This window comes from Eurytemora carolleeae, unplaced genomic scaffold, assembly GCF_000591075.1.
Source record: "Eurytemora carolleeae unplaced genomic scaffold, Eaff_2.0 scaffold6, whole genome shotgun sequence".
In the NCBI taxonomy this organism is placed as follows: domain Eukaryota; kingdom Metazoa; phylum Arthropoda; class Copepoda; order Calanoida; family Temoridae; genus Eurytemora; species Eurytemora carolleeae.
Window position 1 is genome coordinate 122961 of NW_019396148.1, and position 22131 is coordinate 145091.

General features: G+C 34.1%; 3 protein-coding genes across 4 annotated transcripts in view; 2 read left to right on the forward strand and 1 right to left on the reverse strand.

Moving 5' to 3' along the window:
- LOC111696463 (cytoplasmic polyadenylation element-binding protein 1) overlaps positions 1-1948 on the forward strand; it is a 12844-nt gene extending 10896 nt beyond the window's left edge. Inside the window, exons 8-9 of the mRNA XM_023466073.1 lie at positions 520-595; positions 1845-1948. Of these exons, the coding sequence (XP_023321841.1) occupies positions 520-595; positions 1845-1933 (165 nt within the window). The 3' untranslated portion in view covers positions 1934-1948. The remainder of the gene's footprint in view (positions 1-519; positions 596-1844) is intronic.
- A 3837-nt stretch (positions 1949-5785) lies between these two features.
- On the forward strand, positions 5786-18952 carry LOC111696464 (moesin/ezrin/radixin homolog 1). Of its 2 annotated transcripts, XM_023466074.1 has the most exons (15): positions 5786-5942; positions 6509-6727; positions 6950-7027; positions 8576-8634; positions 10112-10183; positions 11409-11658; positions 11973-12082; positions 12882-13008; positions 15004-15252; positions 16186-16332; positions 16723-16794; positions 17237-17338; positions 17657-17746; positions 18199-18283; positions 18462-18952. In XM_023466074.1, exons 1-15 carry the CDS (start codon positions 5847-5849, stop codon positions 18500-18502), a joined length of 1797 nt encoding a protein of 598 aa, XP_023321842.1. In that variant the 5' UTR covers positions 5786-5846; the 3' UTR covers positions 18503-18952. The 2 variants fall into 2 exon arrangements, with proteins under 2 accessions (XP_023321842.1, XP_023321843.1); XM_023466075.1 differs by lacking the exon at positions 16723-16794.
- Positions 18953-21256: 2304 nt separating this feature from the next.
- LOC111696474 (ubiquitin-40S ribosomal protein S27a) lies at positions 21257-21901 on the reverse strand. Its single transcript, XM_023466082.1, has 2 exons — positions 21751-21901; positions 21257-21666 (listed from the first exon to the last, which is right to left on the reverse strand). Exons 1-2 carry the CDS (start codon positions 21841-21843, stop codon positions 21289-21291), a joined length of 471 nt encoding a protein of 156 aa, XP_023321850.1. The 5' UTR covers positions 21844-21901; the 3' UTR covers positions 21257-21288.
- Between the last annotated feature and the right edge of the window lie 230 nt (positions 21902-22131).

Here is a 22131-nt window from a genome sequence, read left to right on the forward strand (position 1 = left end):
GAGGTCATTAGAGGTCATTAGAGGTCATTAAAGTTCAATTTTATTTTATTATAGGAATTTCGAACCCTAATTAGGCGTGCACCCAAAAAATTGGAAGATTTGAACCAAAAATGAAGGCAGGCCCCCCCCCCCCTACATCAAATGTGCCAACTCCACCATCCCCTTTAAGTTTTTATGGGCATAATTAAAGTTAAGATCTATGAACAAATTTAATATTTTGAAATCCATCAGAAAAAAATAATCTTGTAGGCTGTATAAAGATAACTCCACAAAAAAACATTGTCTTAATTAATTTTAAAATATGAGTTGTTCGTTTAAGAATTTATGATTTAAGTGTGACCCTCCATTAAAATAATACTCTTAAACCTTAAAGGGAGTTTTCGCGAAAAATGAAAGGGGGTATAGGCTAACGGCAAAAAATAATCGCTTTTGATCGCTACTAATCTTACTTCTATCTGTTGTGTCTATAAGTAGAAAATTATCATAACTTTCATTTTATTTATTATTTTTATGAACCAGGGTCCATATTTCTGTAGAGACCTCACTTGCTTCAAGTACTTCTGCAGGTTCTGCTGGGAGCTTCAGCACAGTATAGGTGAGTATTATCAGTATAGAGCAGTCTTAATACAGTAGGAGTAGTATGCATATAGTAGGAGTAGTCTCCATATAGTAGAAGTAGTTTTCATGCAGTAGCAGTTGTCTGCACACTGCACACAGAAGGAGTAGTCTGCATACAGTAGTAGTAGTCTACATACAGTAGAAGTAGTCTACATACAGTAGAAGTAGTCTGCATACAGAAGGAGTAGTCAACATAAAGTAGAAGTAGTCTGCATAAAGAAGGAGTAGTTGTTTTCATACAGTAGGAGCAGTCTGCATACATAGGGAGTAGTCTTCATACAGAAGGAGTAGCCTGCTTATAGTAGGAGTAATCTTAATACAGTATGAGTAGTCTGTATACAGGATGAGTAGTCTGCATACAGTATAAGTAGTCTGAATACAATAGGAATAGTTTGCATATAATAGGAGTAATCTGCATACAATAGGAGTAGTCTGCATACAATGGGAGTATGTTTGCATAGTGCATACAATAGGAGTAGTCTTCATACAATAGGAGTAGTCTGCATAGTGCACACAGTAGGATTAGTCTGCATAAAATAGGAGTAGTCTGCATACAATAGGAATAGTCTGCATACTGTAGGAGAAGTCTGCATACGGTAGGAGAAGTCTTTAAAGCATAAGGAGTATAGTATTCCTACAGTAGGAGTTGTCCTTGTTCCTTTCTTTAAACAGTAGAGAGAGCCGTCTTCACTTCTCACACATAAGGATTAGTCTTGTAGTCTCTGCAGTATAAAGTAAAGTAGTTTTCCTTATTTATGTCAGGGCGAACCTTTTTTAATGCGGTCGAGTAGTCGTCATTATTTTTTTTGTAGCCTTTGTTCTGTTTTTGTAGTCTTGTTTTTTTTTGTAGTCATTGTTTTATTTTTTAGTCTTGGTTCTGTATGATTATTCAATATTCATTTTGATAATTTTGACAAATATGCTTTCTAATATGAAAATAATAAAAAAGAGTACATATTAAAATATAGAATTAAGATTGCATAAAAGGATACGGTTTTTGTTGTAATATCGCTATACTGTTATATATCAGGATTAACTTAGATACATTTCTGGAAATAGAAATAGACTACACAGACGACACAGACTGCACAGGTTTCACAGACTGCAAAGATTACACAGACTGTACAGACTACATAAACGACAGACTTTTTAAACGACACGGACTACATGTACTATAGATTTGACTGTATAAAAGTACATAAAACTACATATGTTAATTAATCTAGAGATAATTCGGCATCACAAACCATTGATGAGAAACACGCGAACTGGAGGACCACCAGCAACCAGGTTTATCTTGATTTTTATCTTGTAGTTACTCCATGCTCAGACTAAAATATGGCAAATACCAAAATGGCATGAAGCAAAATAGGCAAATAGCAACTAACATTTAATCATCAATTACGAGACAAAAGAGCATTTTAAACTGTCATTGCCATCAGGGGTGTGTTCAGGACACGGGGGGGGGGGGGTTAAATTTAGTTAATTTGGAAACCACTATTTTTGAAAATTCCTGATCAGAAGTGTTGAAATTCTCATTTGATTATTTCATTTTTTGTGTGTAAAATGTTAACTACAGGTGTTACAAGGTCGCCATGTCATACCAGTAATTCCGCATGAATGGAATGTGTCTTCTTACAAGATAAATTTGGGGAAAATGTACGGAAAATGCTGTTGTATGAATGCAGTTAGCCAGAGGATTAATGGGGGAGGGGGTCGGTCGTTTTCCCCTCCCCTGTTACCATAAAGGGGGGGTGGGGACTCCTGTATACGCCACTCTATATTTCAAGTACCTTAGTTTTCAATTTTACACACGCAAACTCGGATATTTCACATTCACCAACTCTATATTTCAAGTACCTTAGTTTTCAATTTTACACACGCAAACTCGGTTATTTCACATTCACCAACTCCATACTGTTCCTTTATGTAATTCTATACACACAACCCCCCTTTGTTAAAGCCCCCCCTCGACCTTCCGCTAATTTATGATTGCATTTACAGTTTTGGATTTTTCCAGAAATGGTGCTAGTTTTTTCCTGCTCAGTTAAAATTGGTGCATTATCAAATTGTTAAATCCCCCCCCCCTCACTGAAAGGTCATATTACGCCCCTGGAACGCCATAATGTCCCCCAATCATTCTCTCTGAATATGAGCGGAAAATATGAACTGCTCGCGTCGGTATCCTGGACATTTGTTGAGTTAATGTTATGATTTGAGTTGGCAGGATGAATCATCAAATCTCTGGGTAAGGAATCAAGGAAGGATAATCCAGGATTCAGCGGTATAGAATTATGTCCATGGAGAACTTTTTACACAAATTAAAAGTTCTCAGCAACTCCAAACCTTTGGATTTCCCAACCCTGCAGCAGACGTTCTGTGCCAGGAGAGAGGGGGGGGGGGTATTCAGATTGAACAGCTTAAAGAGGAAGGGGGGTGGGTAGGGTCCGATTCATCCCCTTTTTTAACTTGATACCTTGATAGCAGGTCATGACTAGCAGGTCATGACTGGAAAGAAAGATTGTTTTAAGATTTATGGCATTTTTAGACCTGCTTCGATGATCACGGAATTTCAGGTCAACAAAGAAACAATTTGTTGGGTTTTCTAATAAAGTTTAAGACAGGGTTAGTGGGTGTTATTAAAAAGAAACCAATATATATATATACTTAGTTCATATATTAGGAAGAAATTGAACGAAATCTCTGTGGTTTTTATGTGTGAAATGTTACAAACAAAAATTTATTGTCATTGCTTAGTCATTATGTAAGAATTATATACTGTGGGACATGTAGAGAAAAACAAAGATTTTAGAAATACAACTCAGGGTTTGTTAACAGGGAGGGGGTCGAGGGTATTAAAGGGACTGTAAGTGTAATTTGAAATAACCCTCCATGCAAAGACGGTAGGGCCCGACTCAAAACGGTACCCTTTAAAGCTTTGTAGGATTAAGTATCAGATATCAATATTAATAATTTTGAAAACTAATTATTTTCTATTGTGGTTTCTTTACAAAAGTGACTGTCGCATTTCCACTGCAGCAATTATCAAAAATTAAACAATTTTAAACCTAGAACTACGACAATCACGTCAGAGATCAGATAAAGGTTTCAATGGTACTTTTGTGAATCACGCATTGCCATCTTTGCATGGAGGGTCACTTGAAATTACAGTCCCTTTAACAGGATAGAAATGTATAAATTCCTATATTTAATTATTTAGTTTCCTTAATTCTACTCTAAACCGAGGACTGGGAGTAATGTACTGAGAATTACGGAAGAAAAGAAAACATCTGGCAATTCTTACTCTCACTCAGTTTACAGTGAACACCTTCATTACACATTTTAATTCAAGTTCTCTCCTTGCTTAGGATTCGGATTAATTGGATCCGCAATATTATGCGGATCCACGGATTCTGATCAAGTGACAAAATTTCAACTAAAAAACATCGAGAGAAAAAAAAACTTTTTGCTTTCTAAGACCGTATTTTTATTGTCAACCAATGAAATACAATTAAAACCTTCCTAATCGTGGAATTGTAAGTTTCTGCACACAAATTGCGGAAACAGAAAATAAAAATTTCGGAAAGTTATGTTTGGTTAGAAATTAGCAAAACAAAGAGTTTTTAATTTATATTGAATCCTCATCAAATTGAAATTCATCCTGTGTTTCTTCGCATACATGTCAATTCCTGAGAAAATTATGATTACACTACATACACACTTATGCGACGTGTGAATTGAACAGATTTCAATGCATTAAACCTCTCGGAGCGAGCGAAACATAGAAAAAAGATACTTCATTTATTTCCCAAGAAAATGTCGAGAATTGAAAGATAAGGCGGTTTACTTCATGATGAAAATGTTTCACGACAATTATTTGATTATCACATCGTAAAGATAACAAAATGTGGGGTTTCAACATTTCACCAGTTTAACTGTTCGAGGCTTAGTAGTGATTAGTACTTAAAGAATCATTTATCTTAATACACTTAAACTAGTCGGTGATACAAACCTGTTACGGTTGGGTTTGACTGGTTACGGCATTTTACAGCTGCTAGATGGACTTGTGGCCGCAGCGCCCGGCCCCTTATCCTGTCCTAGCCGCGGTTCTCGGTCCCCTATGCTGTCTTAGCTGCAGCACTCGGTCCCCTAGGCTGTCATAACCTAACCTAACCATCAAATAATACAAAAACAAACAGAGTGGCCAACCCCAACCGTAACGGTTTGTATCTTCGCCCTCAAACTAAAGCTTTTGTATGAAGAAATTAAAAAAACTAAAATTGAGCTTAGGATCTAGATCCATTAGATCACATTTTGGCTTCAAGTATGATGAAACTAATACTTGTCAAAACCTTAGGAATATACTTACTCTTTAAATGTTTTTTTTTTAAGAAGAATGATAAAATGCTTTTTCAACCATTTTGTTATTTAAAAAATTATTTATCTTTTCAATTGCTGGAAAACTGTGATATATGTACAATTTTTTAACGTGTTGGGGAAATTCTGTATTTGGGTAAGTTATATTATTGATTCCTGTCTCCCGCCCCCCTCACACTCAATGATTCTCAAGCATTCATTCTGATCAAATTTATCATGATAGTATTAAAAAAATAATTTATGAGAAACAATTGAAAAGTAAACATCCTGGAAACCAGGTTCAAATCATTAACAAACTAAATGATAAGGAATAGTAGGGGAAAGATGTGCTCCATTTGTTGTACATTGTAGAAGCTACAGGGTGTCCCAATAAACATGGGAATTGAGTAACGATTTAAAAATAATTTTTATTTTACATTGTGATATCAACTGAGAAAGCTGCAATCTGTAGAATTTTTTTTGTTTATGTGCTTAATTGAAAACGGTTGTACTCCTTAAAACAAGAAACTTAACCAAGTGAACTTTTCCGCCTTCTCTGTTCATTTTAGAAAAGGCATTTCAGACACATTTTACCATTTTCTAAAATAAACTCGAGCAGAAGAAAGGATTCATTCCTTATTTCCCTTATAATCCGGATCCGCGAATCCGCACATTTTTGCTGATCCGAATCCAGGGTTTTGGTTAGTTTTTTCAAAACTGCTTTTATTGAACTTAACAACATTTTTTATCTTAAAAAATGGAAAAACGACTGTTAAAACGGGCTCGTGTTGGGATCGTTTTTTAATAAAATCCTTAAAATTATTAATTATTTTCAGACAGTATTTACAATAGTGCCTTAGTCGAGCCTGAGAATGGTGAAGCCGGTAAACGTCCGTGTGACGACGATTGACGCTGAGCTCGAGTTCGCGATCCAGCCGAACACCACCGGGAAGCAGCTTTTTGATCAGGTAGGCCGATATAACCAGCATCTCGTCAAATTAGTATTCTGTCAAATGTAATCCTGGTGTTTCCGAAACCCTAGTTTTAACTGTCAAGAATAAAAAGAAATGATTTATCTTTCAAATGATCAGAGTTACTGGAGAAATGACGGATTGTTCATCTCCAATGCGCGTACGTTTGTTACGATTGAACATATTCCCGGGATAAACAGTAAACACGTTTTCCCTCAATATCTCATTGACCAAGAGCAGTTTTTGTTTCTGATGTGTCTTGAGAATTAACATATAGAAATACGGATGTTAGCTCTCTCAGCTCTCTCATAGGATAAACAATAAAAAAACATTCAACCTCAAGAGTTTTATCACCTATTTATGATCAAGGTTATTAAAACTATTGGTTTGCGATCTTTCAAATAATAAGGGTTGTCGGAGATAGGATGGGGTTTTCATTTTTCTGTGAAACATGTTAAACTCTTTTTCCCGTAATTAACAAAAAATTACAAATTATAGCTCTCTGAAAGGGTTAAAACCTCGAAAGGTTAGACCTCAGATTTTTATCACCATTTTTGCTCCAGGTTGTTAAAACTATTGGTCTGCGAGAGATCTGGTTCTTTGGTCTGCAGTACACAGACTCCAAGGGGTTCTCTACCTGGCTCAAGCTTAACAAGAAGGTGCTCAGCCAGGACGTGAAGAAGGAGACTCCGCTTCAGTTCAAGTTCAGAGCCAAATTCTACCCAGAGGATGTAGCAGAGGAGATAATTCAAGATATCACACTCAGACTTTTCTATCTACAGGTACAAGTATCATTATTATTTTTATAATTATTACTGTTATCCTAATAGTTGATGGTATGTCTGAATTAAAATTTTTATGGATAATATTTTTTAACGTTGAAACCCGTTAATACATTTTTTATACCTAGCTCTCGATCAAAGATCAGATAAATTTGTATCTTCGGAAAAGATATAACATATCTCGAACTATTGTTCAATGTTTTATATCAAAACTATTTTAAGGTTAAACACGCAATCCTCTCCGATGAGATCTACTGCCCTCCAGAAACATCCGTCCTACTCGCCAGCTACGCCGTCCAGGTAATTTATCCGTTCTACTCACTAGCTTATCAGTATTTGTATTCAATCCGTCCTAGTATTCTATCCGTCCTATTAGCTAACTACGCCGTTCAGTTTTTCAATCCGTCCAACGTTAGATACAACGTCCAGGTATTCAATCTGTGTCTAATCCATCCCACTCTAGTTACACAATCCAGGTATTCAATCTGTGTCTAATCCATCCCACTGTAGTTACACCGTCCAGGTATTCAATCTGTGTCTAATCCATCCCACTCTAGTTACACAGTCCAGGTATTCAATCTGTGTCTAATCCTTCCTACTCTAGTTACACAGTCCAGGTATTCAATCTGTGTCTAATCCATCCCACTCTAGTTACACAATCCAGGTATTCAATCTGTGTCTAATCCATCCAAAGATAATATATATATAGATATGCAGGCAGGTAGAAACCTCCTTCCTAAATTGCTTGTAGCAGACAACTAATTTTTGAACCTCTGAGAAAAAGTGCAAGGAGACATCTATAGCAAATTGATTACTTTCTATATTCCTTTCTCCCCTTGCTGCCTTCTGTAGGAAATACGCATTTGTGTTATATACCCATACAGTACGCGTATTGCATCCTGTATAGTTCAAGTGTTGCTATCTGGACCTGTTTGACCAATAAAATTAAATTTCAAGGTAACACAAACATACAGTAAGCGTTTTGTTTATGTTATGATCAGATCAGTTGTACTTTGTCCTAGATTCGATGTACTTTTATAGTAATGATTTTTATTTAAATTGCGTTAATTTACGTATGCCATTCAGTACAACTTGCACATTTAAACTTTGTCTAGTAAAACTCCTACCTCAGTTTTATTTGCATTGATTAATTTGTTTCATTAAGTACAATATGCAGTATACATTGTTGATACTATAGTACGCATTTAGTGTTATCACGCATAAACAAAGTGATAAATTAGCAACAACACAGAGAATAAAATGCCATGCGTACGACAGAGATGGTGCTGTTTGCACCTTTTCTCAAGACCTCTAAATTTATACCTGCCTGCATATCTATATATATATTATCTTTGAATCCATCCCACTCTAGTAACACCGTCCAGGTATTCAATCCATCCCACTCTAGTTACACCGTCCACGTATTTAATTCGTCCCACTCTAGTTACACCGTCCAGGTATTTAAACCTTCCTTCTCTAGTTACACCGTCCAGGTATTTAATCCTTCCTTCTCTAGTTACACTGTCCAGGTATTTAATCCTTCCTTCTCTAGTTACACTGTCCAGGTATTTAATCCTTCCTACTCTAGTTACACCGTCCAGGTATTCTATCCAATCTATGTATTTATTCCGTCCTACTCGACAGCTACGCCGTCCTACTAGTTAGCTACACCGTCCTACTAGTTAGCTACACCGTCCTACTAGTTAGCTACACCGTACTACCAGCTAGCTACACTGTCCGGTATTTTATCTGTTAATCACTGACCCCTAAATACTCGAGTTCTAATGAATGTTAGCATTAAACTTTAAATTCTCCGTATATAAATAATATCCATTGTTCACTGCTTAGGCCAAGTATGGAGATTTTCAGAAGGATCTTCATCAACCAGGATTCCTGGCTAATGACAGGTTAGATTTTAAATACATTTTTTTTTTAAATTAGTTCATAAATGAGTTAGCAGGTTGAACATACGTCCAGTTTTTTTGTTCATCGGTATTGGACTGTCGACGTAATTTCAAGTGACCCTACGATCCATTTTATAAAGTTACATGCACGATTCACAACAGCACCCTTGAAACATTTGACGGAATAACTTCAATTGCAGTTTTCTTTTGGTTACTTTATCCAGCAAATACAATGATGGAAAACTGACGAATTGATCTTTAGATCACAATCGACGTTATTTGGAGTTTGGGGGTAGATAGTAGGACTCCTAATTATTTGATATGATTTAGTAGACCACGGTTATCGTTTTTATCTGGTTTGGAACTCTTTCATTCGAGGCCAAGAAGGACGCTAGAAATTACGTTGACAGTCCCTTTAAATATGTTTCCGATAATGCCTTAATTTTAAAATCTATTTGGCCGGGTTCTTCATTATCTTTTTGGAAATTACGTTGACAGTCCCTTTAAATATGTTTCCGATAATGCCTTAATTTTAAAATCTATTTGGCCTGTTTCTTCATTATCTTTTTGAAAATTTGTAACTTAACATTGATAGTAGTCTGAACTAAATAATTTTATCGTTCCTCATTTTCCATAAAATATCTGACCCCTGTTTAGTAAATATCAGAAGTGTATATATATGTATATATATATATATACACCCCTGTTCAGTAAATATCAGGGGTATATATACATATATATATTTTAAAATTTTTTAATCCTCCGCACAAACATACCTAGCTTTTTTCCGGGGGGGGGGGGGTTATGATTTTTCAGGAAAATACACACCCCTGCTAAATGGCATATTCTTTTCCTTAACTAACCACTTAATCTAGAGACCAATTACTTAATCTATAGTAATACAAGATAATGGATAATCTAGATAAATAGATTTTACGAGCAGTAAACATATAAGTCGATTCATTTTAAAAATTTTAGGAAAAAGCCCCCTTTGCAGATAGTAAAAAATAATTTAATTTTTCCTCTCCAAATATCATTTTCAAAGCAGATCAAATTGAGAAAAAAACTTCATGATTCTCCAATTTTAAAGCGAATATTTTATACAGATCTCATTAACTTTATATTTCTTTTTTCAGTGCTTAGGATCCGGATTCGTTGGATCCGCAAGATTTTGGCTTCCTGGATCCGGATCCGCAAAAATATGCGGATCCAATGATCCGGATCCAAGGGGTAAAATATCAACCAAAAACTGAAAAAAAGCTTAACTTCTAAACCCCAATTCTGAACTTTTGAAAAAAGTGAGATTAAAAATTTCCTCATTTCTGAATGGGTTATCAAGTTTTGGAATAAAAACAAGCGAAAAAAATAGAGCAAATTATGTAAATTTTAAATAAATGACCTGGATCCGCATCTGGATCCGGATCCGCATCAAAATTAAATGGATCCTAAGCACTGCTTTTTATTATTTTTTATTTTTTAGATTATTACCGGACCGAGTTACCCAACAGCATAAGTTGACAAGAGAAGAATGGGAGGAAAGAATTACTAACTGGTGAGTTGACCCTTTTTTATTGGATTTTTGGCCATTTAAATTTATTATTGGAACTTAACCCGTGATTATTCCTTTTCAAATAAAAACTTGAAGAACCTCTTTTCAGTTAGCATACAGGGTTACTTAAAAAGAATGAGACGTCGGAGACGATTGTACGGAATCTTTTGACATAAATCAAGAAGAAATCTTTTCAAATCATTAAATAAACCTAGAACTTGCCATGGTTAATTTCGATTTCAGTACATCTAAAATTTTCATAGTTTCTTATTTTGCCAATTATTGTCCTGGAACTTCATGGCAGAAACAAATCTCAAGAACCGACAAGGTTCAACCCAGACTCAAATATATTTTCAATAAAATGTGGAACTAACATCTACTTACTCTATAGAGGTTTGTTCCATCACCATATCACCGAATTTTAGAGCTTATCTTGTTAGATAGATCGATATAAAATAAAAATTATGAAAAGTATGATGTTAAAATAACAAATCCTTATCTTGAGTTTTTATTATTTATTTATAAAATTGAAGAAAGCCTAGTATATTCAAGTTCATGACGTCACATGTGGGTTCTACCTAAATATAAATGTTAAATCAAGTTCTGCTTAATATACTATTTATACACAATAACCTCTAGTTCTTTTATTACTCTGTAAAATGTATTAACCTTACTAAATTTTACAAATTCTCTATTGATATAGAGTGCAATTATATTTTAATATTCTGATTATTTCAAGGAGATCAAGATTAGAGTTTCAAACTTTTTTTCCCCGGATCAATCTGGTTCCGTTAATGCCGGAAGGAACCTTTTTCTGAAACTGTTAAAGGGTCTGTTAAGGAAAAATGAAAGGGGGTATAGGCTGAAGCCTAAGAATTTCAGGAGTTGATCGAGACCTATACTGTTTAAAACTTAGAATCTTAAACCTAATCTTATATACAGAAGTTTTGGTATAATGAGATAGAACTCTTAAGGGTCTCGATCAACTTCTGAAGTTCCTAGGTTTTAGCCTATACCCCCTTTCATTTTCCTTCACAGCCCTTTTAAGATTAATGAACCACTAAAACTTTGGGAAATTAAGACCGGGCTGAAACCTTTCTTAACCGAATTAAGACTAATCTACAACAGATTCAGGAAAGGTTCTGTCAGGCCTATGTAAAACCAAACTAATCCTGGAAAAAATGGAAACCCCGGTCAAGATTTAACTTGTTATGTGCTCCTGATCTAGGTATGGAGAGCATAAGGGTATGTTGAGGGAGGACGCTATGATGGAATACCTCAAGATAGCTCAGGATCTGGAGATGTACGGAGTCAACTACTTTGAGATCAAGAACAAGAAAGGAACTGAACTCTGGTTGGGAGTTGATGCTCTGGGTTTAAATATCTACGAGAAAGATGACCGGCTCTCTCCTAAGATTGGGTTTCCCTGGTCGGAAATCAGAAACATCTCCTTCAACGATAGAAAGTTCGTCATCAAGGTAATTTTGACTTATTTAAGTTTTATAATCAAGACCAAATCCGCGGTGGACAGTTTATTTTCCGTCATTTACATTGCTGGTATGTGATTTTGTCGTTAATAAATATTGAGATGAAATTGTTAAATTGGTCAGTGATTTAATTGGCTTGTATGGCATCCTTCGTCTTCTGAAAATGAGTTATTTGTAGCGTTAAAATGTTTTAAGAATACGTCTCATTCAGTCAGATGTTCAAATTTTTTTTATGTAAGGTCAACCTTTCTAACAAACATTTTATGAAGGGTCATTACTCATTTTTAATATAAAATGATATTTAGCCGATTGACAAGAAAGCTCCTGACTTTGTATTTTTGGCTCCGCGTCTTCGGATAAACAAGCGTATTCTCACATTGTGTATGGGTAATCATGAACTCTACATGAGGAGAAGGTAAGCAGTATCCCTCTCAATATTTTCCTCTAGATATCAGCTTACTTTCATGGAAAAAAAATTCTTGTCTTATTTATCTTGAAGTAATAAAATGTGACGATTTTATTTCTTTAATTCGTCATCTTCTACTTTAACTCGTGACTAAACTGAAGCTAAACAATATATTTATACAAATCTAAGATAAGATTATTACAAGAAAAATGTTATTTGTTACGTTTATACTACCAGGCCTATTTAATGATTTGTGATAACCTGATTAGTTTCGGGATAATTCTGGAATACTGGTGAATGGTTAGCCTTGAATCTTGAGTTCATGACTAGTAATTTTGTCAAGTTTTCAACCGTTGCATAATCCTCGGTTTTCTGTTTACATTTACACTGTAAAAGGAGTTAACAAAAGAATTATTTGTTTAGTGACGGTAAATTTCTTGACTTACTCAAGTGTTTAAAATTAACCATAGTATTTTAGTTTATATGGGGTTAAATGCAAATAAATAAAGAAATATATTGATGGGATGGGATGGGATGCGATGCGATGCGATGCGATGGGATGGGATGGGATGGGATGGGATGGGATGGGATTCCTGAAATACGAACGAAGTACAACAAAAAAGGTGTACAAAAGAAAGATTTAGTAATTGATTGTACGGAAGTGTGTTTTTAATATGTAATAATATAATAGTATGTTTTGCTAGATAAAGGTTGTATGAGTACCGCTGTGAATCGGGCATGTAACTCTGTTATTGATGGGGTCACTAGAAAAAACGTTGCCAGTCCCTTTAGATTATATTTTGTCTAGGAAACCTGATACAATTGAAGTTCAGCAGATGAAAGCGCAGAACAAGGAGGAAAAGCTGGCTAAAGCTCAGGAAAGGGAGAAACTACAAAGAGAGATCGCACTCAGAGAAAAGGCGGAGAGAATGCAGGTAGAAACCTATGCATGCATAATAAATGGTTGAAACTTTTTTTGGGACATGGCTAGGCCCTTTTTGGCAAGTTTGGCTGGTCAGGGTTCATACATTATACCTGGTGAGGGGGGCAATGGGGTTTAGTCCCCTGTAAAATTCCTTCAAATAAAAAATGTTTGTCTCGTTAAATGGTTTATCTAAGAAATTTTAGGCTGTGGCATTTTTGTTTCTAAGATATCATGATGCGCTAAATTAAAGAGTTTTAAATATTATAAACGTCCTAAACCGGTTTTTGTAGTACAAAAAGTAAATAAGATTGCTGGTCCAATGTCAAATTGTAGTCGCAAATTGAAAATGTTAAAAAGACATAATTGGTCTGTTAAAAGAGTTGGTAATTCTCTGGACATGGGTGTTTTGATCCACTAATTACTTTCCTAAACTGTATTTGTATTTTTCTACACAAATATTATCATTAAAAATGTGTGTAAAATTCGACAAACATTCAACAAAAAATTCCCTTGTATTCACTTTTATTTCAATAATAAGAAAAACTTTTTAATAAACTGTCCTCCCTACAACATAGCCCGTAAATCAATAAACCATGTACTTCTTACATACTTGAAACCCAAGGAAGTACATTGACATGATTTCGTTGTACAGTGGATTTTGAATACAAATAAAGATCGAGGAAGTTAGAGATTTTTCATCAAAATTAAACTTATTTTTATATCCAAAAGAAATTCTTTATTGCAATAATATCAGTTTCAGTACATTTGTGAGCACTTTTTTTAGTCTCAATGTTTCTTCCTCTTCTATTTCTTGGCCGACTTGTATGGTGAAGTACAAACTGGGTACAACTGTCAAATCAAAAATAAGATAATTGTGCGATGTCTGCGTAACTCTAGCAGACAAACACTTTTGTCAGACACCTATTTTTTTAAATTAACGTAGATTATTTCCTCATCCAATCTAGCAAATTCTGATTTTTTTTCGAAAAAATAGAAGAAATGAATCTTATTTGTAAAATCAAACATTTAGTAATTTTAAAAATTCTAAAGTGTAGATTTTTGCCCTCAATAAAAAAAAAATACTAGACTGACACCCCTGGCATACTATTTGTAGTTTACCCCGAATGAAAAGTATTATTTACGACTACAGTTAAGGAAAACAACAATTACAGAAAGTGTACAAGTCAAAGAGCTACCACCTCCTTTATTTTATTTGTTGATGTAGCCCCGACATTTCTGAATTATTTGGAATTTATTTTCATTAGAGGGACTGTTAGTTTATCTTCACTGCAAAGATGGCAATGCACGATTTATAACGGTACCCTAAAAGCTTTGTCTGAAAGTATGAATCAGATATTAATGTTTTTGTTTCTTTTAACTGTTAATTTCTAAATGCGGTTATGTGCGAAAGTGACTTGCGCATTTCTTGCTTATAAGAAGCAATGGAGGAACACAGAATTAAAAACTTAAAATTACACTTAAGATGGGATCTTCCAGAATTTGATCAGATAAAGGTTTCAAGGCTACCGTTGTGAAATGCCATCTTTGCGTTGAGGGCCACTTGAAATTACGCATACAGTCCCAGTTCCTTCAGATTTGATTTGTAAGTGGTGATNGGGGTGGTAATGACTTTTCACTTCAAGTTCCTATATTACTGATGTCAAGATGTCAATGTGAGATAAAGGAATAATCGGAATAAACCTGGATCTTGTATCTGGGCTTTAATAGAAGAGATGCACCTAGAATTAATTTACATTTTTAAGTTTGTTTCCACAATAATTTGTTTATTTTTGAATCATTCTTTTCCTCTAACTTTACGAATCAGAATCCAGAGTAAAGCAGAGTATTCGTCCAAACTCATGAAACACAATATTGGTTTCTGATTTTTATTTTCTCTTTTTATTTGTTATTTTTTATTGTTCAATATTTACATTTTTATGAATTTTGATAATTTGAGACACATCAGTTTCTTTTTTGTCTGAATTTAACTAAATAATTTGTTTAGGCTGAGTTTGAGGAGAGGTTTCGTTCCATGAAATCCGAGATGGAAATGAGGCAAGGGGAGCTGATTGAGGCTCAGGATACCATCAGGAAGCTGGAGGACCAGCTCCGTGAGACCCAGGTGGCCAAGGACGAGCTGGAGAAACAGCAAAGGGAGTTGCACGAGATGATGCAGAGGCTGGAGGAGAGCAAGAACCTCGAGGCAGAGGAGAGAGCTAGACTTGAATCTGAGATCTATCAGAAGAGAAACGAGGTCGGATATTCTTTTTATAAAATTTCACTAAGGATTTTGTTATTTGTAAGTTTATAACATTACAATTACTTATTACAAAATCCTTATAGGTTCCTATTTTAATTATTAATGGGACTGTAAGCGTAATTTAAAGTGACTCTCCATGCCAAGTCTTTACATAGAGGGTCAGTTGAAATTATGCTTACAGTCCCTTTATTCCGGTTTACTCAGTTTCTGGTTACCACTGTAGGAACCTCTTCCGAAAGGAGTCGAATGATAAATCCTTTCCGTGAATTGATAAAACCTCTTTTGATTTTTATCATTCAAAAATCCTAACGTTAGCAAAAGAAATATCTGTGCAGATTGAATTACTTGCAGTTAGTTTTTAAGCGATGCAGTTAGTTTTTGAGTGATGTAAATAGAATATCAATTACAATAGATGGCAACGTAGAATTTGTACACTCTCAGTACAACTGTTTTCTTACGTCACAGTTTTATGTGTTCACAAAAATATCAATTATAGTGATGATAAAGTGCTTATCTTACAGTGAACTGAGTGCAATTTTGTGTTCTTTATTTTCTTTTCTGCACTTCTTTATTTAATCTTGGACACATGTCAAATAATTTTGTCTTCCTTTTTATATTTGACTCTTGTGACGTCATGTATAATTGGTTCATTTCTCCGTTGCCAGCTATTGCACTTAATAATCTATTTGAAGCGATGTATTTTTTGTTAAATATTTTTTAACTTCAAAAATAAAGAGGCTAATAGTTCTGGTTAGGATAAAATAATTAATAAAGGGGGGCCTGTTTTCTATATGAAACCGCCGCCGTGTCTTAAAAGAGGGGTACTCCTTGCTGCCTGAACGCGTTGTGAACAGAATACTTAAGTATCGGCTTTGGATTTTTGTGTCTACAAAAAAACTTATGTGTTGATTTTTTTAATTGTTCCAGGTTGAAGAGATCTCCAGCCAGGTTCGTTGTAAGGAGGAGGAGAACCGTCTGCTCCAGGAGGAAATGGAACTGGCAAGGAAAAAACAGGAGGAGGCAAGCCAGGCTCTCATTGAAGCCAGTACTACACCTAAACATCACCATTTACAGGTTAAAATAAAATATTATTTTAATTTTTGACCTTTTTTAATTAAGATTAATTAAAACACAAAATTTTATATTTCATTAGTCTAAATATCACGTTATATTAATTGCTAAATGTCTGAACTGAGATGGAAATTTATAAATTCCAGAAGCGGTTAAACTATGTTCATCCTTTTGTAAGGGTTTTAACAATCTTATTGACGTCAACAATGTTTTCTAGATTGATTCTTAAAATTCTAAAGTGATTGATTCAAAATTCAATTACATCCACAGCTGTTTTGAACTTTTTATAAAAATCTAACGGCATTTAAAAATGTTCAAAAATTTCCAAATTTGGCATCTTAAGATAATTTTTAATTATTATACATTTCATTTAAACTCTGGTGTATTGTAAAGATTGCGGAGTACTGGAAATATTTCCCAGATCAGAAAGAAAATAACTTTCAAACCAGCAAAATGCTGTTAAAGGTCGTACATTTGTTCAGTTTGATGTACAGTGTACTGTACAGGGAGATATATTTGTTGTTGTACATAATATTTGCTTTTGTCTTGGAGTGATTTTTAAATGTATTCAAATTTCTGAATTCAATTCACTGTGAATCGAATACAGTTACAATTGCACAGTTTTATGTGTAGCACTTTTCATATTAAACAGTGTTTCGAACGTGGTGTCCCAATAAACAAACTTCCATTATAATTCTGTTCAGAATCAAATTATTTAAATAGTTTTTTTTGTATTAAAGTCGCTGAATTTATGTTCAAAAATTTGTAATTGAGAAAAATCTCAAATTGTGGGAATTTTAATATTTCTGAAAAATTTTAATGAGTTCTGTTTCTCGGGACATCCAGTTTTCGGTGATGGTTATATAAGAATTAAATCTGAAAATTAAATATTTTGCTGATTGTTCAGGAGACGGAGGACGACGAGGAAGACGACGAAATGATGATGAACGGTGATTCTAATAATAGAGATCTCAGATATGATGACGACGATCTTAACGATCCTGTCAATGTAAGTAAATCTATCACATCGAACCTAATTCTAATATTCTTTAAAACAACAAAAATTACACTATCATCATAAGTAATTTTTTTTTAAAGTTTTTACATTTTTTCTTTTCCACGCACCACTAGGAGGATGTAAGTAAGGATTTCCTTTTAATTACAAAATATTTAGAAATGAACAAATTATTTTGTTGCGACCAATTTTTCTGTTTAGCTTAATTTTAAAGTGAAGTGTGCTTCACATTTTTGCAAAAAAGAGAATGTTCAATGTTCATGCATTCAATTTTTTTTTCAATTTAAATAATGTTTTTTTTTAAATTTGCAGGATCGCATCACACTAGCGGAGAAGAATGAAAGACTGCAGAGTCAACTCAAATCCTTGAAGGAGGATCTAGCAAGCACTAGAGACGACCAGGTATTCATTCAGGGCTTAGGATCCATTCAATTTATCCGAATCCTGGATCCGTCTTTATCTTGGTCCAGCTAAATTATTTTCTCAAGTTTTTCCAATTTATTTTATCAACGAAAAATGTCGGAATTTTTAAGATATTATCGCTGAACCTTGATCGCCCATTGAAATATTCTTTTTTCACATTTTACCTACATTTTTATAATTGATTGGAATTTTGTATTTTTTCCCTTGGTTAATTTTGAAAACATTTAGGTTTTCATTTTAAGAATTTTATTTAGAATTGTAGTTTCCCGTTATAAATTAATTCCTCTTCAAAAAAAATTTTCCCTATTATTGAACGACAAAAAAATAACTCAAACGTTCTTGCGCGTTGGGGAATTTTTGAGAGGACTTCAGGAACAGACAAAGAAAAAAAACGTCATTGGAAGGTTATTAATTTTTTATAATTATTTCAGCAAGAGACAACTATGGATAAAATTCATAAAGAAAACGTGAAGCAGGGAAGGGATAAATATAAAACTCTCAGAGAAGTCAGAAAAGGTAATATTTCTTGAAATTAATAAATCAAAAAAATTTAATTTTTTTATTTTTATCCAAAGATTCTTTTAGATCATTTTAGCCAAATACTTAAAAATTTCTTTTGACTTATTTACTCTATTACTATTCCTCATTTTAATTCTATTCTTTATTTTTAAATTTTGAATTTTGTCTTTTTTAGGAAACACGAAGAGACGAGTTGATCAGTTTGAGAATATGTAACTTGAAGTTAATAATGTAGATTCAGAGGATCCGACCAGAATCCTTCATATTCTCAGATCCATTCAACCTTCGTCCTTCCCTCGACCACTTTCCGTCACAAATACGAAATATTTTCTGTTCCCTATCTGTTTTACAGTGCTCTGTACATTATACAGATTTATTACAATCCCTCCTTCATTGTATATATATACGGTTACTCTAAGATCTTTAGTTTTAAGATGACTTTATCCCTTGGTCGCATTTAATTTTGTCGAAAGTAAGAACTACTTAATATTAATGAGCATTTATTGTACTTTGCCGCATTTTCCTGTGATACTGTGTGCGGCCCTGTGTACTAATTTCAGGACAAATTTCAAAATCTTATTGTTTTACCAATTTTTAAACTAACCCATATTTTTATACTAGCAAATGTACACTTTTTTGGAACCAGAAATATATACATGATATTAATCTTTGTTATTTATTCCAGTAATACATTATTAGTTTGGTTTGTGTAAAATAAGACTAGTAAAAGTTTTGTCGTAATTTTAACGGACATTTTACTGGAAATGCCCGATTCACAGCGGCATCTTTTGAGTCTTACAAATTATTTATTGAAGATATTGATATGGTATTGAATCGGCCATGCTATTTTTATAAATGGAAGTTTTTTTGTTTTCAGATCGACAGAAGAATTTGGGAGTGACTGTATAGTAGTATACTTCTAAGGTCGATCTGCCTATTTAATATGGTAGTGAACTGTACTTTTCATAAGTTATGTACTAATTAATTCAAGAATTAGGATGAGTAGAATGGAAATTATTCATCATTGCTTCAGAAACACAGGTTGCTATAAAGCATATTAAATTGCCGTATTTCATCATATACTTATATATAGTTATAAATTGCGTTATTTGGTTATAGTGTTAAACTTCATTTTAAGCTCGTTGAAGCTGGTACAGTGAAAATGTTAATAAAACACTATTTTTTTAATGAGTATTCCTAACAAAAAAGGTTAAATTATTTTCACTAAAAAACACGAATAAAAAAACCACCCAAATCCGACAAGAATGAACATTAAAAAAACCATTTAATATTAACCCCAAGCACTAATAGAAGAAATATTCTCCGGCATAAATCTTTCTTCCTCTTTTTATTGAGAATCGACAAGCTTTCAGCGCGCGAAGAGAGGATAATCAAGATGCTCAGCGAAGGGAGGATCAATAAGCTATTCAGCGAGGATTATCAAGCTGTTCAGCGAACGCAACAGACCCGACATTTTTAGGTTTGAAAATCCCATACAAGATGTTTTAATTCAACCCTTGTGCCATTCCAGATTGAAGCAACCAAATACTGCAACTTACGAAAATATTTTAATAGTTTTGTAGTACAAAACTTTTAATATGCAATACTTACAATATTGACACTTAAGGAGCTAGCTATTAAAGATGGAATTGGAGCAACTACTGGAGGAAAAAAATTAAAAACCATTAATAAACCCTACAAAGCTTAGCTCTTGAATTGCATTCTCAGCTCTAAAAGTTTAAAAATGCATTATTTTGCATATTTTTTTGTAATGTTCTAAAATTTTACACTTGGTGAAGAAAAAATTTCGCGACTTCAGATATACAAACCTAATGTTTTAGTAGAAAACTTTTTTTTGGGTTAGGCTAACATCTCTATTTGCAATGATATAACGGTTAAAATGTGAAACCAAATTCAGCAATGTTTAAATATAACCAAAAAGCATGCTAAATCCACTTCTAAAATGGGAATAGTGACAGTTGGTTTCAGCAATCTCATATACAGGGTGTCCCACGAAACATGACAGTATGCAGAACGACTTGAATGTCGTCTTGATTTTTGATATAATTTGCTGCGTTTATTTGTCAACCTAATTTTAGAAGTAAATTTCTAGAGATAATAATCAAAAAATTTCCCTTGTCCTGCCATTTCCAAAATGTGGTCTGCCTTTTTTGTGCTTTCAATATTGCCCGAGATATGAAGAATTTCGTTCAGATTTCGACAATTTTGCTTTTATTTAACAAAATTGAAATCTGAACCAAACTCTTTATATCTCCGGTAATATTGAAAGCACAAAAAACGCAGACCACTTTTTGGAAATGACAGGGCTAGGAGAATTATGTGATAATTGTTTCAAGAATCATACATGTTAAAGTAGATACAAGACTAAATGTTGCAAATAAATTCAAATACCAAAGACGACTTCCAGGTCGTCTTGCTATTGTCATGTTTCGTGGGACACCCTGTAAATTCATTAAATAACACAATGCGTATATTGACGTTGAAGCTCGGAAGTAATCTAAGTATTACATCATGTAATACTTGATTTTCTAGTATATAGTTAGATTAAAGACAACTGTACAGAATTTAATCTGTACGATTTCATACACGACTCCCTTGTAACTCTGTAACTAATTAATTTCTAAATTCTAAATAATGAAGTATATATTCCTAACGTCAAATTACTAAGTGCTTTCTTCAGAATTAAAATTAGTTTTTGTTGCTTGCATCATGGAATCAAGATAAGTACATACTTGATAACTGGAATTAAGGTCATTAATACCAAGTTCTATTTATCGAGAAGTGTCTAGTTAAAAAAAAGTTCATGCCTAGATTCTTGGAATGATCACCTTAAGTTCAACCAATCTTTAAGTCTGTGATCAGTAATGTACGATCTATGGTTGAACCCATGGTAGCGCTACTTAAAAGCTATGCAATATCTTTAAAATGCAAGTAATAAACAATCTAAGACTAGTTTTAGGTATGTATTTCAAGAGAGCACATTACTTTTCTTCAGGCTTGTTAAAGACGTAGGTCAACCCACACTTTCCACAGTACTGGCGATCAAAGTGAGCCGCCATGAAAACGCCGGCACCACACTCCTCAGCGGGACACTCACGTCTCAGACGATTGATCTTGCCATTATCGTCCACCTTGTAGTACTTCAAGACGGCCAACTTGACCTTCTTGTGCTTGTGCTTAATCTTCTTGGGGGTGGTGTAGTTCTTCTTCTTCCTCTTCTTACCACCTCCTCTAAGCCTGAGAACCAGATGAAGGGTAGATTCTTTCTGGATGTTGTAATCAGATAGAGTTCTGCCATCTTCAAGTTGTTTCCCAGCAAAGATCAATCTCTGCTGATCTGGGGGGATTCCCTCCTTATCCTAGATTAATAATATAATTAAATTTCTGAATTTGTTGCAATCATTATCAGGCTCCCGTGAAGGTTCCCGACTATGCAACTGTACCTGAATCTTGGCCTTCACATTCTCGATGGAGTCGCTAGCCTCGACTTCGAGGGTGATCGTCTTCCCCGTGAGGGTCTTGACGAAGATCTGCATGTCGTTCTTGCAACGGGGACAGGATCTAGTATAGTGAAGAAATGAGGAGGTATAAAGAGAATTATCACAATTCCGGAAACTACGTCATGAGCTCGAACCTAGCTAAACCTGGGAAAGGGGTGGGTGTATTTTTTATAAAAATATTTTATTATTTTTTATAGTTGATTCAAAATATATTTTAATCAAATTGAAAAACAGTATTTTTAAAACATTTTTTTATTTATGACATTTTGCGACGACATGCGTTTGGTTCGATTAAATATTGAAGGAAGTTTTCGCCATCTACTC

Bases quoted from the DNA above. Each gene is read 5' to 3' on its own strand.
- LOC111696464 (XM_023466074.1), top strand. From the start codon at position 5,847: ATGGTGAAGCCGGTAAACGTCCGTGTGACGACGATTGACGCTGAGCTC. The intron at 12,083-12,881 runs GTAAGCAGTATC...TATTTTGTCTAG, and splicing joins GAACTCTACATGAGGAGAAG to GAAACCTGATACAATTGAAG. The intron at 16,795-17,236 runs GTCGTACATTTG...CTGATTGTTCAG, and splicing joins CCAGCAAAATGCTGTTAAAG to GAGACGGAGGACGACGAGGA.
- LOC111696474 (XM_023466082.1), bottom strand. From the start codon at position 21,843: ATGCAGATCTTCGTCAAGACCCTCACGGGGAAGACGATCACCCTCGAA. The intron at 21,667-21,750 runs GTACAGTTGCAT...TTATTAATCTAG, and splicing joins ATGTGAAGGCCAAGATTCAG to GATAAGGAGGGAATCCCCCC.